Source organism: Camarhynchus parvulus, chromosome 4 (genome assembly GCF_901933205.1).
Source record: "Camarhynchus parvulus chromosome 4, STF_HiC, whole genome shotgun sequence".
NCBI lineage: Eukaryota > Metazoa > Chordata > Aves > Passeriformes > Thraupidae > Camarhynchus > Camarhynchus parvulus.
In genome coordinates, this window is record NC_044574.1 from 2432143 (window position 1) to 2449418 (window position 17276).

At 57.2% G+C, this 17276-nt stretch overlaps 2 protein-coding genes across 2 annotated transcripts; one reads left to right on the top strand and one right to left on the bottom strand.

The window, feature by feature from the left end:
* Positions 1-72: 72 nt before the first annotated feature.
* On the bottom strand, positions 73-8739 carry AUP1 (AUP1 lipid droplet regulating VLDL assembly factor). The gene is made up of 12 exons (XM_030948479.1): positions 8622-8739; positions 8193-8330; positions 7644-7794; positions 6374-6561; positions 5807-5879; positions 3849-3922; positions 3073-3139; positions 1590-1698; positions 1337-1483; positions 1073-1233; positions 862-950; positions 73-210 (listed from the first exon to the last, which is right to left on the bottom strand). Exons 1-12 carry the CDS (start codon positions 8669-8671, stop codon positions 162-164), a joined length of 1296 nt encoding a protein of 431 aa, XP_030804339.1. The 5' UTR covers positions 8672-8739; the 3' UTR covers positions 73-161.
* A 378-nt stretch (positions 8740-9117) lies between these two features.
* On the top strand, positions 9118-15994 carry HTRA2 (HtrA serine peptidase 2). Its single transcript, XM_030948481.1, is given in 10 exon segments — positions 9118-9219; positions 9222-9257; positions 9260-9489; positions 10433-10637; positions 11941-12135; positions 12274-12306; positions 12676-12784; positions 13170-13239; positions 15336-15431; positions 15656-15994. Coding segments are annotated over 10 exon segments (1242 nt in total). The 3' UTR covers positions 15822-15994.
* The last annotated feature ends 1282 nt before the right edge of the window (positions 15995-17276 follow it).

Here is a 17276-nt window from a genome sequence, read left to right on the forward strand (position 1 = left end):
CCGCGCCGGACGCTGCCGCCGTTTATTTCCGCCGCCAGGGGGCGCCCCCCCCCGCCCGCCCCGCCCCGCCCGGCCGCCCGCGCGGGGCCCGCGCGCTCCCGGTGCCACCGGCCCGGCCCGGAGCTCCGGTCAGGGGTTGCCACCGGCCCGGTCCGGCCCGGTCAGGGGCTGCCGCCGGCCCTTGCCGCGCCGTGCTTCTCAGCGAACCGCCTGCGGGAGAGAGCGCCTTCCCTCAGACACCGCGGGGCTGGGAGCACCGGAGGGGCCTCCCGCGAACCCAGCCGGGGATGCCCGCCTGGCCAGGAAGCAGCACCGGGGGACCGGGGACACTGCGGGGACACTGCAGCAGCCCAGCGCCGGGCTGGCTCTGCTCGCACCGTTCAATCCCGGTCCCCCAAGACCACCCACAGGATCCCAGCCGGGTGTCCCAGTCAGGGATTCCCAACGGGACAATTCTCTCAGCACCACCCCAGCCATTCAGTGCCCAACAAGCCCAGGCACACTCAGCTTCCCTCAAACACATCCTCAATTTTCTGTATCTTCCTAAAGCAAGACCCACACACCAGAACCTGCCTCTTGTGCCAGGATTTGCCTCATAAAAACCCTGCACAGAGATCAAACCCACTCCCCGTGCCCTCACACCAAGGAGCATTAATGGAGCTGTCCCTGGTGCCAAACAGCAATGTCACTGCCACGGTGCCAGTGGGACCCCAGAGAAACGCAGTCCCACAGGGGCTCCTGTCAGCCAGACATGGAAAGCCCATTGCCTGGGGCACTTTGGGAGCTGCTGGGGCTGGGATCTGGGGGCTTGGGCAGGGGGAGAATTTGTGTGGCCCTGGGGGAGCTGTGGGGGGCTCTCACCTCCTGGCATAGTCGTACAAGGCTCGTTTCCTCTCCTGCAGGGACAGGTGACGCTCCACGGGGGACTTTGCAAACTGCTTTGTAGCCGGCTGGAAGGGAAAGCACAGGAGCCATCAGGACACAGATGAAGTCTCCTTGGTGGCTCTGCAAGGACCTGGCTGGTGCTCCATGCCCTTGGCCAGCAGAGCAGGGAGACACAACCCCAAAGTACCTTGGAAGAAGGCGCAGGCACAGAGCCCTGGATGCCAGAAGCAGCTGCAGCCTGAGAGGTAGATGGGGCAGGCAGGTCTCCAGGCTCTTTACTCTCAGGGAAGAAGGGAACTCTCCCCTCCAGCAAGTTGGCAATGGTGGTGTCCACACAGTTGGTTTGGACTGTGGGGACAAAGGGAACTATTAGAGATCAGGACACTTCATCCTGCAGCAAGGACAAGGTTTCTTCTTTTGGACCCACATCCCTGCTGGCACCCCAGCTCACCCAGGTCTGTCCTGATGACCTCCAAGGGCACGTGAGGCAGCACCTCCTTGACCTGCTGTGCCATTGCCACCACCCTCACGTCCTCAGGAGCACCCCTGGGCAGGCTGGGGGGCACCCTGGGCCGGGCTGCCGGGCGCTGGCTCGAGGCTGCAGGAGAAAGGACAGCGGGCACAGGGTGAGTCTGTCACTGAAAGCACACAGAGATCCCCCAAAAACAGAGCCCAGGCTGAGGTTCCACAGCCAGGATCCCCACCTGGGGCAAAGGGCAGCCTCTGTGCCGTGTGCCTCAGCCTCTTCATGTGCTCGGTCCTGTCAGCAGCGGTGATCCGTGTGGATACCACACCCAGCTCCATGGCCAAGAGCTGTGAACACAGAGCAGTCACACCAAAATCACACAACACAAACAGCCCAGGCAGCCCCTCCACGCTGGGGAGCACGCCAGGGCCACATGGAGCCATGCTGAGGGCAAAAGGGCTGAGAACTGATTTCTCCAGGGCCTCAGGGATGCATTGCAGTGCTGCAGAGGGCACAAGAAGGATCAGGAATTGCAACATCATCCTGCCAAAATAGGCTGACAAGGAGGTATGAGATGTCTGGAGCTGTCAAATACCCAGTACATAGAGGCAGGGTGAAGAAACAACTGATTTGTATGATTTGTGGTGTTATAAAAAGGGGGTGAAAGGTTTGAACTTGATGGGAAAAGCCCTGACAGCTGCAGAAAGGCTCAGTGTGGGGTGGCAAACAGGCCATGAAATAACTGAGCTCTTGCAAGGGGCAATAAGCATGTTCTGTTGGAGTCCTGGATGCTGAGAATTTCAGACTTTCAGTGCTGACAGACTCTAGCCCCCAAGAGAACACTGCACTTGACCTGAGGCCACAGAGAAAGCTTCTAAAATTAAATAACAGAACTGAGATTATGGGCGTGTAGTGATTAGAAATGTGTAATATCACATAGTAAAAAACTTAAGAGTTTAAAGCTTTAGAATATAATAATATATATAACAAAAAAAAAGTTTTAATACAAAAACTAGTCCTACTTCATAAGCTAAGTAGTATTTTATAACTAAACAAAAAAATCCATATTACAAAAGTAGTTAATTATTAAGTTAAAAATAAAAATAATTTAAGTATAATTTCTTAATTAGTTTTTAGTTAAAAAAACTTATAAAAATAAATACATAACCATTTTATAACTTATTAATAAAATATTACAAAACTCACTACTTATAAAAGTATAACATAAATGAAAAAAAAACCCCATCTAAGTCTAAACACAAAATACCCATCTACAGCTCCCTCAGCACCCTCTAAACTGCCCACCCAGTGCTGGGGGAAACCCCACAACCAGCCCTGCTCCCTTATCCAAAAGGCCAGAGAAGGAAGCAGCTGCTGGGGTCTGCCCAAAATCCCCACTGGAACAGCTCCTGCTGCTCCTCACCCTGTTCCACTTTTTCATGCAGAGCCCAAGAGTGACACTGAGCCACAGAAAACACCTCAAGATCAACATCCTGAGTTAATAAATCAGATCTGGAGATGAAACTTTCCAGGATCTGAAAGAGGCTACAGGGAACACTCTCAATCCCAACCTTAACCAAAAAAAACCCAAAACCAACAATGTAGCAGAGCTCCCATCACAAACACACATCCAGAAATGCCCTCTGCACCTCTGCCTGCAGCCTGTGCCTACCCCAAAGTGCAGCAGTCCCACAGATCCCTGTCCCATCCCACCTTCCTACCTCCTGAACTCGGAGCGCAAAGTCCTCAGTCCGCTCGTCCGCTCGTCTGGGGACAGACGGCATCCACCTGAGTGGGGACAGACAGACAGCACGTGGAGCCACCCTGCTGGGAGAGGCCCTGGGGACACCCTGCCATGCCATCCCCACCTCCAGGCTCCCTGCTCAGCCCACAGCTTTCCCCAGAGGAGCAGCAAAACCCAACAGCCACTCCCGAATGCAGGACGTGGTAGAAGACGGATGTGGCTCACTGGCCTTAATGAGAGAAAGGCCTTAATGAGAGAAAGGCTTTAATGAGAGAAAGGCCTTAATGAGGATCTGGGGCCATTTACATGGAAGTAGGAAACAGGTCACCCAGAATTCAGGCAGCTAGAACCAGGGAAAGGCTGTTTTCCTTTGCTGAAATACACCAAGCCCTACATTTGATTCCCAGTCCTTTCCATTGCCCTCATTACAGCAAAGCTACTCAGGGCCTGGGCAGGGCTCTGGGTCACCCCACTCCCAAGGGATTGTAGGGACAGACAGACACTGCTGGGCTCAGCAGCTTCAAAAATACCCCTGGAAACTTGAACTGAACACCTGGAGAGACTGAGACTCCTCTCATTCCCCAAGAGGAACCAGGAGCCCTCTTCACATCAGAAGCTGGACACGGCCAGGCCCAGATGGTGCCAAGCCCAGCCCTGCTGAGGCACCCAGGGAGGGAGATCTCAGTGCCACGGTGACACCACAGCCCTGCCCACCCCCAACCCTGCCCCAAACAGAAGAGAGAGACGTAGTACCTTACTTGATAAACTGTGAAGGGAACGAAGAAGGTCCAGAGCAGCTCTGTGATCCAGGAGGAGTCAGCCACGCTCTGGGGAAGAAGAGAGCACAGTGAGATCCCACCCATGGGACAGGAGCAGTGGGCAGGGAGGTGGGCACAGCACACCCAGCTGGAGGATTGGGAAAGGGGCAACAGCAAAGCCAGTGCAAGCCCCAGGGCAGCTTCACCCTCATTGGTCATCACCATTTTTCACTTTCCCCCCACTAAGACAGCAGCAAGATTTTCCCTCAGTATCCTCCCATTCCCTACCAGTCTGTCCCTTCAGAAAGCTACAAAAATGTCAGAAAACCTACTAATGTTTCCTCAGAAGCATGAACAATCCTCCCTCAACATCCTCTCTGTGATGTGCCAACTCCTGTAAGCTCTCCCAGGGAACAGCACAAGAGGAAACAGCCTCAGAGGAGGCTGAACTTGGATGTTGGGAAAATTCCTCCTTGAAAGGGCTCTCCAGCCCTGGCACAGCTGTCCAGGGCAGGGGGAAGTCCCCATCTCTGGGGGGATTTAACAGCCCTGCGGATGTGGCACTTGGGGACATGGCCAGTGGTGGCCTTGGCATTGCTGTGGAATGGTGGGATTTGATTTTCCAGAGGGATTTTCCAAACAATTCTGTGATTCTCAGACAGGCTTGTGCCTGGGAAGAGGAGCTGTAAATGAGAAAAGCCCTGAAAGCCCAGGCACAAGATGAACAGAGAAACCTCATCTGGATAAACAGAACCTCAGAACCCTAAACCCAAATGCCTGGAGTGATGCCCACAGCCAGATTTCAGTTACACTGCCTGTGCCACAGAACAACACCCACAACACCCTCCTGCAACATTCCATGCAACTGGAGCTGGAGAAATTTATTTTTTAACCCCAAATTCAGTGTTTGGCCCAACCCAGTGCCTAATATACATTACACAATTATATAAGAAAACTTTCCTATAAAACACCAATCAATCCATTCAAAATTTAACATCTCCAACCCTTCCAGTTTCTGATGGTTTAAAATCACCCCAGAGATCCACCAGGATTTACTCAGCCAATGTGCAGGAAGCACAAAGTCCTGCTCAGACTCTGAAGGTAAAATTTGAGCCAAGAAGTGACTGTAACCAGCACCTGCTGCTCTCCCTGACATGCAGGAGGGAAGGGATGCACAGACAGACACACAGCTTGTCACATCTCAGAGTTTCTCAAAGGAACCAAACCCATAAAAGCATAAGATATTCCTTATAAACTGTTCAGAACAGAAAAACTCTCCCACTTTTCTGGAGGACTCATTCAAAATGTAACTTATTGCTAGAAAACTGCATCTTCACCCACCTTGTGGCCTGCCTCAACTCTGTCTCAGCTCTGCCAAATATTCCTGCAGTTCCCATCCCTGCACACATGCAGGTGACTCCTCACCCTGTCAGGGGTTCCTGTGCCACAGAAACACCAGACCCATGACTGGCAGCTCTCTGTGGTCACCAGATCATAAATAATAAATATCAAAAATAAGAAATTCAATAAAGTCTTGCTGAGAGCAGTTTCCCTGCAATGCCTTTGGCAGTGCTGCCATTGCCCTCATGGACTTTATCCCTCGTGTGGGGCTGCTCCTGCTCCATGTCCTGTGTCTGTGCCAGGGGCTCTCAGGAGCCTCCAGAGCCCTGATGGCCTTTGGCACAAGGGCTGCCTGCAGCTGCTCCATTCACTGCAGGGAACTCAGCAAGAGCAAAGCAGACTGGCCATGGAAGCCAGAGGCACAGTGACAGCCAGCTGGGCCACCAAACATCTGTCACACTGGCCAGTGTAACCAGGCCTCCTGGAAAAGGCATCGGAACGGAGCAGCTGGTTCCAGGCTGCCAGGACACGAGGCCAGGTCACACCACAGGCTCCAAAGGAACAAGAAAAGCTGTTCCCACCCCACACCCTGTCCCTGTGCCCAGCACTCACCACAGCCACCAACGGCCTCCGGACCTGCAGGGCAACGGGCTGGACCTCATCCAGGATGGAGAAGGGCCAGGAGCTGGAAAGGAGGAATTCTGCAGTGAGTGACCCAGGAGCCACCTGAAGCTGTTTTGTCACCATACAGCAGAACCATTCCCAGCCACCCTATCGAATTTGCAGGGGGAGAGAGAATGATCTGATTCCATCTTATCAGAAGGTTAATTAATTACTTTATTATCTATATTATTCTATACTATATTGCATTATATTATATTACATCTAAACTGAATCTGCCAAGCACTCAACCCTGCACACAACTACACTGAATTTTGTGACTGTCAGCTGACACTCACACACACACACACACACTTGGCCCTGATAAGGCAAGGAAATAAAACACCATCACTTTGAGTGAAGAATCTCCATATTGCATTCTATTTTTGCACAAACACAGGCACAGCCAATGATAAGAATATTCTTGGGAAGAACTGTGCCTTGCTTTTCTCTGTGAAGAGAAATGTAGCTACACCCCCGTGCTGCAGGAATTGCCATTTCCCTGCTGAGGGAAGTCACCTGAAGCGGAGCAGCCCGGCCCTGCCGTTGGTGGCAGCCTCCTCTGGGAACAGCAGCAGGGGGGGATTCCCTTGCTGGGCCGAGTATTCCTTTAGGGAATCCACCAGCTCTGCCCGGCTGCCCGTCACTCCCAGCTCCATGAAGCCCCGGGACCAGCAGATGAACCCTGGGGCACCGCTCAGGGCAGGCTGCAGGGAGAACAGCAATGAGGAGGAAACCCCGCCCTGCCCACCCTTCCACGCCCTCCAGGCCAACCCTCCCAGGTGACAGAGGTGACAAAGTTGCTGCTTATTAGCAAAATCCCCTCTGGGACTGAGAGTGACCTGTGTTGATGGTGGCTGAGATGTTACTGCCAGGCCTCAGCCCCTGCTCCACAGGAAATGGATTTCAAAATCATCAGTTCAGACTGAGCCCTGCAATCCCAGCTGCCCGTGTCCCCAGTGTTCTCTGCAGCAGTCCCTGACACACTTGGCAGGACACACTCTGCTCCCAGAGTGTCCCCTGTCCAGGCCAGGGGTAAATCAATGGCTGGGCAGGACACAGGAGCCACACAGAGCCTGCTGACTCAGGAGCTACACACACAAAGGATTTTACAGAGGAGCAGGGACAGCCCAGACCTACCCAAGCACCACTGACACACAGCTCCCTCCATGCACCCCCTAAACTGCCCACCCAGTGCTGGGGGAAACCCCACAACCAGCCCTGCTCCCTTATCCAAAAGGCCAGAGAAGGAAGCAGCTGCTGGGATCTGTCCCCTCTTCCACCAAAATCAACCCCCACTGAAACAACTCCTGCTGCTCCTCACCCTGTTCCACTTTTTCATGCAGAGCCCAAGAGTGACACTGAGCCACAGAAAACACCTCAATATCAACACCCTGAGTTAATAAATCAGATCTGGAGATGAAACTTTCCAGGATCTGAAAGAGCCTAGAGGGAAGCTGGAGAGGGAATCTGTGCCAGAAAGTGAAGCAACAGGACAAGGATTAATGAGTACAACTGAAAGAGGAGCAATTTAGGCTGGATCTTAGGAGGAAATTTATGGGTGTGAGAGTGGTGAGGTTGCCCAGAGAAGCTGTGGATCCCTTGAAGTGTCCAAGGCCAGGCTGGATGGGGCTTGAAGCCACTTGGGCTGGCAGAAGGTGACCCAGCCCATGGCAAAGGGTGGCACTGAGTGGGCTTTAAGCTGCCTTCCACTGATGCCACTGCAGCACCAAAAGGGGCAGAGCTGCCCGTGCCCCGCCCTCGGGGAGGAGCCCGGCCGTGCCCTCACCGTGTTGCAGGAGGTGAGCAGGCTGACGACGTTGTGGTCGAAGGGGGTGACATGATTGGCAATGAAGACCCTGGCGCCGGCCCCGCGCAGCCGAGGGTCGCTCTGACGCACCAGCAGCCCCAGCACGGAGCACATCACACGGACAATGAACCTGCCGGGGGAACACGGATCTTCCTCAAATCCTGCCCTCCAAAACACTGCTAGGTGACGTGTCCAACAGCCAAAGACCCGGGAATTCTGGCGGCTGGATAAACCACGGTGGTACCGAATGGAAATGACACGTCTGGTGCAGGAATTGGTGTGGGGCTGGGACTGGGATGAGGGCAGCAAGTGCTCATAGAACTCCTGAGCATCACAGCACGCTGATCCACACCAGTCCCTGAGCACTCCAGGGGTGTCTGCCAGCTCCAGGCTTGGCAGAGGAAGCACCTCCAAGGCTCCCGAAGACACAGATCCTCCCCTGAGCCGAGCCCCCCGGGGCGGCCCTGCCATCACCCCACACCCAGCCCGGGCAGCAGCAGCACCCCGGAGCCCCCCGAGGTCACCCACCGGCGCACGACGCTGTCGGGCAGGGCGCAGCTGACCAGGAACACGTGGACGCCGATGAAGACGCGCAGGACGAGCAGGCAGAGCCCCACGGGGGCGTAGAGCAGCAGGGCCAGGAGCAGGAACCCGTCGGTCGGGAGCCTGCAGGGGCAGAGAGCGGCCGGGGCCGCCTGAGCGTGGCCGGGACGATCCCCAGGACCCACCCTGCGGCCGCCGTTCCGCCGTGCTCCCCCCGGCAAATCTCCCAACCCACTCCGGGACCACCCCAGAGCCTCCTCGGTTTCCCCCACGGGTCATCCCGACCTTCCTCACGGGGCTTTGCTGAGACACCCCCGCCCTCCGCTGGCCCCGCCACTCCCGCCCAGGGTTCCCGCGGTTCTCGCGCGGCTCTCCCGGGAGTCCCCACGGCGCGGGCCCCGGGCGGGCGCTCACCGGTGCGAGTCGAAGAGCCGCTCGGGGCCCGGCGCCGCGGGCGGTTCCATCCCCGCCGTGCCGGCGCCTCACGGCCGCCCCGCACCCGCCGCCATCTTGCCCGCGGCCGCCCGCCTGGCCCGCGCGGGGCACGCTGGGAACGCACCGCCTTCCTGGTCCGCCCCGCGCCGCCGCAGCACTCTGGTCCCGATCGCGGCCCTCGGCGGCTCCGGTAGACTCGGTGAGCAGCTCTGGCAATGGGGCTGCCTTGCTTCGCTGTCGCGCCGGTTGTCGGTGCATCTCGCTGACGGCGGGACTGTAGCTCCCAGCGGGACTACAACTCCCGGCATGCTCCGCGGCAGAACGCGCTTCCGGCAGGCTCCGTCTCGGAACTACAGCTCCCGGCGTGCTCCGCGGTGGAGGACAGCTTCAGGTGGACCCCGCCTCTGAACTACAACTCCCGTAGGGCCCCGCGGCTCGGCCCCGCCCCGGCGGGGCGTGGCTTCCGTTCGGCAGCATGGCGGCAGTGGCGCGCAGGGTGCGGATCCGATGCGTCCCGGTGCCACCGGGTGTACAGCGCTGGTGCCGAGCGCTGACCGGGACTGCTGAGCCACCACCGCCCCCCTCCCTCCTCCTCCTCCTCCTCCTCCTCCTCATCCCCCCCGCCACCGTCCGCCTGGGGCCGGTCTCTGGCGGCGGCGGTGGGCGCCGGGGCGGCGGCGCTGGTGCTGCTGTGGGCCCGGGAGCGCCGCCGGTCCCCGCTGAGCGCCGCCGTGCCCGCCCCGCCGCCCGCCCCTCCGCCTACCTCGCCCCGCGCCGCCTTCAACTTCATCGCTGACGTGGTGGAGAAAACGGCGCCCGCGCTGGTCTACGTGGAGATCGTGGGCAGGTACCGGCACCGGGGGATTCCCGGGAGGGATTTCCCTCCTCCCGGCGCAGTGTGGCCCCGGCCGCTCCTGAACCGTCCCGGAGGGTTCCCACAAGTGCGACACGCGGCTGCCACACGCCGCTGCCGCTTCCATGTCCTGCGGGGCCGTGTGGTGGAGCTGCGTTCCAGGCTGCCCCGTTCCTCTGCCTGCGAGCAGCGCTTGGTGTTTATTTCCCTTTGTGCTCTCTAATGTTCTCACCATCCAATGCCTCAGGTTTCTCGGAGCAGCTCTGCAGCACTCTGCCCTCCAGCTGGGTGGCTGCTGCTCCCAGCTTGGTGTCACCTGTGTGCAGTGTCACCCTCACTGCATCAGCTGTGAGGCATCAGCTAGTGCTGCTCCTTCTCTGGGTTCCTGACCCACACTGGCAATAATTCACCACCAGCTGGGCTTTGGCCTTGCTGCTCCATCCCATTTTCCATTCATTTCAGAAATTTGCATTTTGCTATGCCCTTTGTACCGTGGCAGAGGTTTCTTAAGTAAAAAGGTTTAAAATTCAACACATAATTCTAAACTTTAAATGCTTAATTCATATTGCTAATTCAAGTGAACTCCAAAAATCTCTTATTTCAACTTCACCTGACTGCCAGCAGAGGTTGGGCTGCTTGACCAGGGCCCTGAGTTGTGAGTCCATTCCTGCTATCAGGAAATGTTTGTGTTGCCTCTCAGGTGTTTGTTACCTGCTCCAAGGCTGGGCTCCCTGCACAGGTCACAGCCCGTCCTGCTCCCATGTTCTTCTGTTCCTGGTGGGATTGAACCTTTGTGGCTGTGCACGGGTGCTGCATTCCTGCTACATTCATGCACATTCCCCTATTTCTACAGACTGTTGGGACAGGGAAGAATTCCCCATTTTGCTGCTGCCTCCCAACCCTGTCCCTGCCACTCCTGACCATGCCCTTCTTTCAGGCACCCCTTCCTGGGCCGGGAGGTGCCCATCTCCAATGGTTCAGGCTTCGTGGTGTCCCCGGACGGGCTGATTGTCACCAATGCCCACGTGGTGGCCAACCGGCGGCGCGTGCGGGTGAAGCTGGCCAGCGGTGACATGTACGACGCCGTGGTGCAGGACGTGGACCAGGTGGCCGACATTGCCACCATCAAGATCAAGCCCAAGGTGAGTGCACGTCCTGGTGGCTGTGGGGACACTGGAAAGTGGGGATGTTCTGTCTGTCTTGCTTTATTGGTAGTACCAATATTATGTCAGAATTTCTGTTGGTCAGAGTGACTCTGAGATATGTAAAAGTCTCTTTTCCCAGCCTGGCAGTTGAAGAAGGAGTCAGAATTCTTCTGTTCTTGTTCTCAAGTTCTCTTCCTCTGACCTGCTGAGATCTGTCCAGCAGGTCAGATTGAGGCACACTGCCCACCCTCGGGGTAGTGTTGTCTTTTTATACTATACACTTTTTATACTTTTTCTTTACCATAACTTCCCAATACCTATCACCTATGCTAGACAGTTTGTCTCTACTCTAAACCAATCCAAAAGTGCCACCATCACAGCAGAAGATGGGGGCCAAGAAGAAGAAAAAGAAAGGCTGGACATGCCCAGATTCCTCCATCCTGCCTCCTGAACCCCCATTCTAAAAACCCCAAAAGTCTATTTTTCACCCCGTGACAAACTAACCATTATTCTACTTAGACTTTTTGATTTGTAATTCTTCATATTAAGGTTGGTAATTTGCTCCATGGGTCAAAATTAAAGGCACGGGGGTCTTGGGCTCTGTGCCAAGGTCTCTGAGCCCCCTGGGCAGGGGCTGGAGCCCTCCAGGGATTCAGAGGAATTTTTTGAGTTCCGACAGGGATGTGCCTTGGCTTGTTTGGTCCCCAAGGCTGAACCAAATAGTGGCACTGTGGTGTTTCACCCCAGAGACACTTTTGGCCAGCTGGGTGTTGCAGCTGGGTGTGTGGAGACAAGTCCAGGCATACAGGAGCTCTGATGCTCCTCAGATTTCCCTCTGCTGGAGAAGCTTTAAGGTGATGGTGAAGGAAAGGAGTCCGTTCTGATGGAGGGTTTAAATCCAGAGCTTTATTCTGGCCCACAGGCCTCTGAATCCAGCAACTCCTCCTACAGGACTCCCTGACCGTGTGGTTGCTCTTTTACCCAGGGGAGGGGAGGAGGGAAGGGGTAGGAAGCCCACCAAGCAGGTACAGGAGAGGAGGTCTCAAGGGACAAAGGACACCTGGATGGCCCAATGTCCTCCAGGGGTGGAGGGCATTGTTTGAATCTGCCCAATCACTCAATGCCCTCCTGGAATGCCAGGACTGACAGACAGTGCTTGGCAGGGGTCAGGGTGGGGAAAGGAGGGATGATTGACACACCTGGGAGGGAATCTTTGGGGGATAAACCCAGGGTTCTGGGGCAAACCATGAAATCGCTCCACAGCACCGCTCTGTCCCTCTGACCATCTCACTGCCCACAGCACCCGCTGCCCACGCTGCCCCTGGGCCGCTCGGCCGAGGTGAGGCAGGGCGAGTTCGTGGTGGCCATGGGCAGCCCCTTTGCCCTGCAGAACACCATCACCTCGGGCATCGTCAGCTCGGCGCAGCGCGGCAGCCGCGAGCTGGGCCTGGCCGCCTCCGACATGGAGTACATCCAGACCGACGCTGCCATCGACGTAAGGGACACGGGGACATCGTGGGGACGTGGGAGGGGCTCACATGGAGCATGGGGGGTCTGGCTGGTCACCCATGGATCGGCCTCAGGATGGGGCTTTCGTGGTCTGCTCACACTCTCTCTCTCTCCTCTGCTGCAGTTTGGGAACTCTGGGGGCCCCCTCGTCAACCTGGTGAGTGCTGCTGCTTGTCCCCTTGCTGGCTGGGGTGGGGATGTGCTGTGTGCCCCTCTCTCTGTGCCTCTCTGTGGGTGCTGGGAGGCTTCCTGGAGGGAGGAGGGAGAGCATGAGAACCTTGTGCAGTCTCTGAGGCAATTGGAGCTGATGGGGCTTTGGTGGAGACCTGGCTGGTGCTGGCAGGGCAGAGCCAGGGACTGCATGGACTCATCCTGTAGACTCAGCCCCTGGGTCCTGCCCAGCCTTGGACAAGGGTGGGCACAGAGGCAGGACCCCCGGTTGGTGCAGTAGTTCCCCTGCTCTCCACAGTGATCCAGGCTGGGTCACTGCTGGGATCCCTGGGATCCCAATGCCCTTTCCCTGCAGGATGGCGAGGTGATTGGTGTGAACACCATGAAGGTGACATCGGGCATCTCCTTTGCCATCCCCTCAGACCGGCTGCGGAAGTTCCTGCAGAAGGAAGAGCAGCGCAAGAGTGAGTGGGGACCTCCCTGCTCGGGCTCTGGGGGAGGAGGGTGAGGGAGGGAAACTTTGGGCTCTGCATCCTTCTTCCTGAGAAATTCAGGAGAGCAGGAGAAGTTTTTGGGGTCTCATCTGGTGTCACAGGAAAGCTGTGCTGCTGCTGCCTTGCCTGGTTCTTCTGTGACACTGGGGAGGGACATTCTCTGTCAAAAATCTGATAAACCACAGTGCAAAATGCAACACCTGGAATGCTCCTGCTGGTGCTGGGAGCTGGACTGAGCTGTTGCAGGGATTTGGAATAGCTCTGCATGTTGCCTGCCCTTAGGGCTCAGCCCAGCACTGCTGTGAGCAGATCTCTGTTTTCCAGCCATGCCATTCCATGTCCTTTTCCTCCACAGGCTCTTGGTTTGGCAATGCAGAGTCCAAGCGCCGGTACATCGGGGTGATGATGCTGACCCTCACTCCCAGGTACCTGTCCTGAGCTCAGGGGCCAGCAGGCCAGTCCTGTTGGGGCAGGGATGGGATGGGATCTTCCCAACTAACTGAGGATGCCTGGTTTTGGGAGGATTGTCTCCACAGCTTAAGCTTTCACTCTCAAATCTCTTTGTACTTGTGTTGTGGTTACAATGCTGGCTGGCTCATGGGTAAATTGGAAACTTGCAAGTTTGTACACTGGTAGCAGACTCTGAGCAGATAAAAAGTGCTCTCCCCTTCCACAGGAGGGTGGAACCAGGTGGGGGTCAGGCTGTGCTGCAAGGGAACAAAGGACAGGACTAGAGGAAACTGCCTCAGGCTGTGCCAGGGGAGGTTGAGGTTGGATATTGGGAAAATTCCTCCTTGAAAGGGCTGTCCAGCACTGGCATATGTGCTGAGAGCAATGGTGGTATCTCCATACCTGGGGGTATTTAACAACTGTGTGGATGTGGCACTTGGGGACATGGCCAGTGCTGGCCTTGGCAGAGCTGGGGGAATGGTTAGGCTTGATCTTAAAAGTCTTTTCCAACCCAAACAATTCAGTGAAGTGCCCATGCCAGCAAGCAAGACTGTGCTCTCACCTCTGGGAGAAGGACAACACCTGCTCTGGTTCTTTGGCTCTTGCAGCCGCATTTAAGGGACCTTCAGCTGCCTCGTGGGGCTGGTGCTGTGCAATGCTGGGCAAACAAACACCTTTGAGGGCTGTGCTCTGCCCTCCCAAAGCTCTGGTGAGTTCCCCGTTGCCCAGCAGATGGTGCTGGTAGCCGGCAGAACCCGAGGGATGTGGGAGGCCAGCCCAGCCTCCTCCTGCTTCCCTGGCCACGCTTGCAGGACCGGCTCTGTCAGGAAGCAGCGTGAAATTCCTCGGACACAGCTCTGGGCATGCAGCTCCAGCTTCCACAGAGCCCCTGAGCCGATCCAGGGAAAGCACCTGACTGCCAGCCTTGTTTGTGCCCAGCAGGAAGGGCTCTCAACAAGGGACTGCTGGCCTTGGAATCGTGTGACTGCCCTGAACCTTTCCATCTGGAAACCTTTCCCTGGCACAGGAAGGAGAAGCTGTGTTGGGCACAGGCTCAGGCTCAAACCCTGTTTTTCTGTTTGTGGTGCCCAGGCCAGATAAGAGGCAGTGGGCACAGAGATGTGTGAGAGTCCCCAAGAAATCTCTTTTTTTGCTGTGAGGAGGGTGCTCAGAGCCTGGCAGGATCCTTGGAGATCCTCAAATCCCAGCTGGACACAATCCAGAGCAGCCTGCCCTGACTGAGCCTGCTGGGGTTGGGTGAGATGAACTTGAGAGGCCTCTTCCCACCTTTGCTTTGTGAAATTGGGAAGGGATGGCAGCTTGCCCTGGGCTGTGGGACAGCACAGTTGAGTTCAGCACAGAGCACAGCCACGTAGGGAGCCCTGACTGGCTGAGCAGGGACCTGAGAGGAGCAGAGCTGGGCAGAGACTGAGTGTGTGGGTCTGCAGGGATTGGAGCTGATACAGTGTTTGAGGGAAGAATGCTGTCGCTGGAGACATCCAGCTGGAGTGTTGCATCCACTTCTGGATTTCATTCAAGACGGGTGAGGAGCAGTTGGGGAGAGTCCAAAGAGGAGCTGTGAGAGGTTAAGAGTCTAAATTTGGTTTAGAAATCCTAAAATCTGTGGGAAAGTGTGAGAAACTGTGATTGTTTAGTCTCTAGACTCAGAAGGAGGGCTCTGCTGACATGTCTGGCAGGAAGAGGGGCACAGCTTGTGTTGTGTATCCTGCCCAGCTAGGGCAGAGAAGTGAAACTGCAGCAGAGGAGGGGCGGGTCTGACCCCGGGGAGGGGATGTGACATGGGGATGTGCATCACCACAGCTCTGATCCAGCTGGCAGCTGCTCCGGGGGTTTCCAGCTCTCCCTGGTGCCATTTGGATTCTCATCCTCTCGTTTTGACAGGAGGATGGTGATGTTTGGGGCTGGCAGCTGTGCCTTGTGCTCAGCAGGATGCAGGGACACAGGAGGGGAGGTTCTGTGCCTGTCTCTAACCCTGTGCAGCTGCAGGGAGTGCGGTGGGAGCCCTGCTCTGCCTCCAGCTCCATCCCTGATGCTGCTCTTCTCTCTGCAGCATCCTGACAGAGCTGAAGCTGCGTGACCCCACCTTCCCTGACATCTCCTACGGCGTGCTGATCCACAAGGTGATCATCGGCTCCCCGGCACACCAGTAAGTGCTGCCCTGTGCCTTAGGGCTGCCTGGGGGAGCAGCTGTGGCATGGGTTTTGCTCCAGAGCAGCAGGGCTTGGGCTCTACAGCTGAGAGGGGGACCTATCCCCAGGCTGGCTGTCTTGATGTAGAACCTCTGGTGCCACAGCTCCTGCCGCACTTGGAGGACGATGACGCCGAGTGTGTGCCTCACCCTGTGTGTGCTTTATCGTGTTGTCCCCTCAGGGCAGGGCTGAAGGCTGGGGACGTGGTGCTGGAGATCAATGGGACAGTGTCACGGCGTGCTGAGGATGTGTACGAGGCGGTGAGGACGCAGCAGACCCTGGCCCTGCTGGTGCGGCGTGGCTATGACACCCTGCTGGTGAGCGTCGTCCCCGAGGTCACCGAGTAGCAGAGACCACCCAGCTGGAGCCGAGGGTGGGACTGAGATGTGTCTGTGCTGGCCAGGCAGAGACAGAGCTTGTGCAGGGCTGGAAGGGGCCAGGAGAGGGGCCTGTGCTTGGGTGACTTGTGGTGCAGCCGTTCCCCTCTGTATGTACTCAAATAAAGCACTTTTCTGGCGGCCCCCAGGGCCATGTCATCTCCTTCCCTGGTGGAGGCTGGGCCGTGTGGGACCTTGCTTCTCCTGGCAGTCCCTACGAGGCAGCTGGGAAGGAGCTTGCTGTGCCTGCAGGGACCTTATCAGTGTTCATGGTGTTCTGCCACCTGCTTGGAACCCACCTGGGCTGGGATCTGACTCCTCTGTGTACCTGGCAGGCAGCTGGATTGTGTGGCCCCTGTGTGGGTGAGAGCAGCCCTGGAGCAGGTCTGGGACTGGCATTACTTCCCTGGAGTGCAGCAGTGCTGGTGTGCTACAACCATCTGGTCACATCCCTTCTGCTGGGAGCTCTGTGTCTGCTCCAAGCTCTGTGTCCACATCCCCTCCCATGCAGCAGCTTTCCGGGCCATGGTAAATTGGTGTCAGTGCTGGACTCATGATGGCTGAGGTGCCATCTCCTGGCCCTGATGTCCATCCAGGAGGGCTGAGGAGGGCCCTGATGTCCACGAGGGCTGAGGACGGCCCTGATGCCCAGGAGGATTGAGGATGGCCCTGATGTCCAGGAAGGCTGAAGATGGCTCTGATGTCCAGAACGTCTGAGGAGGGCCCTGATGTCCAGGAGGATTGAGGACAGCCCTGATGTCCATCCAGGAGGGCTGAGGACGGCCCTGATGTCCATCCAGGAGGGTTGAGGAGGGCTCTGATGTCCATCCAAGAGGGCTGAGGAGGGCCCTGATGTCCATCCAGGAGGGCTGAGGAGGGCCCTGATGTCCATCCAGGAGGGCTGAGGAGGGCCCTGATGTCCATCCAGGAGGGCTGAGGACGGCTATGATGTCCATCCAGGAGGGCTGAGGAGGGCTCTGATGTCCATCCAGGAGGGCTGAGGAGGGCCCTGATGTCCATCCAGGAGGGCTCAGGACGGCCCTGATGTCCAGGAGGATTGAGGATGGCCCTGATGCCCAGGAAGGCTGAGGATGGCTCTGATGTCCAGAAGGTCTGAGGACGGCCCTGATGTCCATCCAGGAGGGCTGAGGACGGCCCTGATGTCCCTGAGGGCTGCGTTTGGGAGCCACAGCCGGGGCCGGGGCTCTGCCTGTCCCGCCCCCAGCTCGCTGTCGGTGCTGGAGCTCTGCTCCCACACACACCCAGCCCCGGGGGACAGCTGGCGGCCATCGGGGAAGGAGCAGCCCCGGCTGTTCCTCGCCTTCCTGGAAGAGCAGCGGCGAGGGCAGCCCGGAGCAGCGGAGGAATGCGGCTGCGGGGCCAGGCCCTGCCCGTGACGGCGCTCCCGAGCCCCGGCCCGCTGGT

Excerpts from the sequence above, each read along its gene's own strand:
- AUP1 (XM_030948479.1), bottom strand. The coding sequence starts at position 8,671 with ATGGAACCGCCCGCGGCGCCGGGCCCCGAGCGGCTCTTCGACTCGCAC. Across the intron at positions 8,331-8,621 it reads CGGCTCTTCGACTCGCACCG|GCTCCCGACCGACGGGTTCC; the intron begins GTGAGCGCCCGC and ends CTGCCCCTGCAG. Across the intron at positions 211-861 it reads TTGTACGACTATGCCAGGAG|GCGGTTCGCTGAGAAGCACG; the intron begins GTGAGAGCCCCC and ends TCTCTCCCGCAG.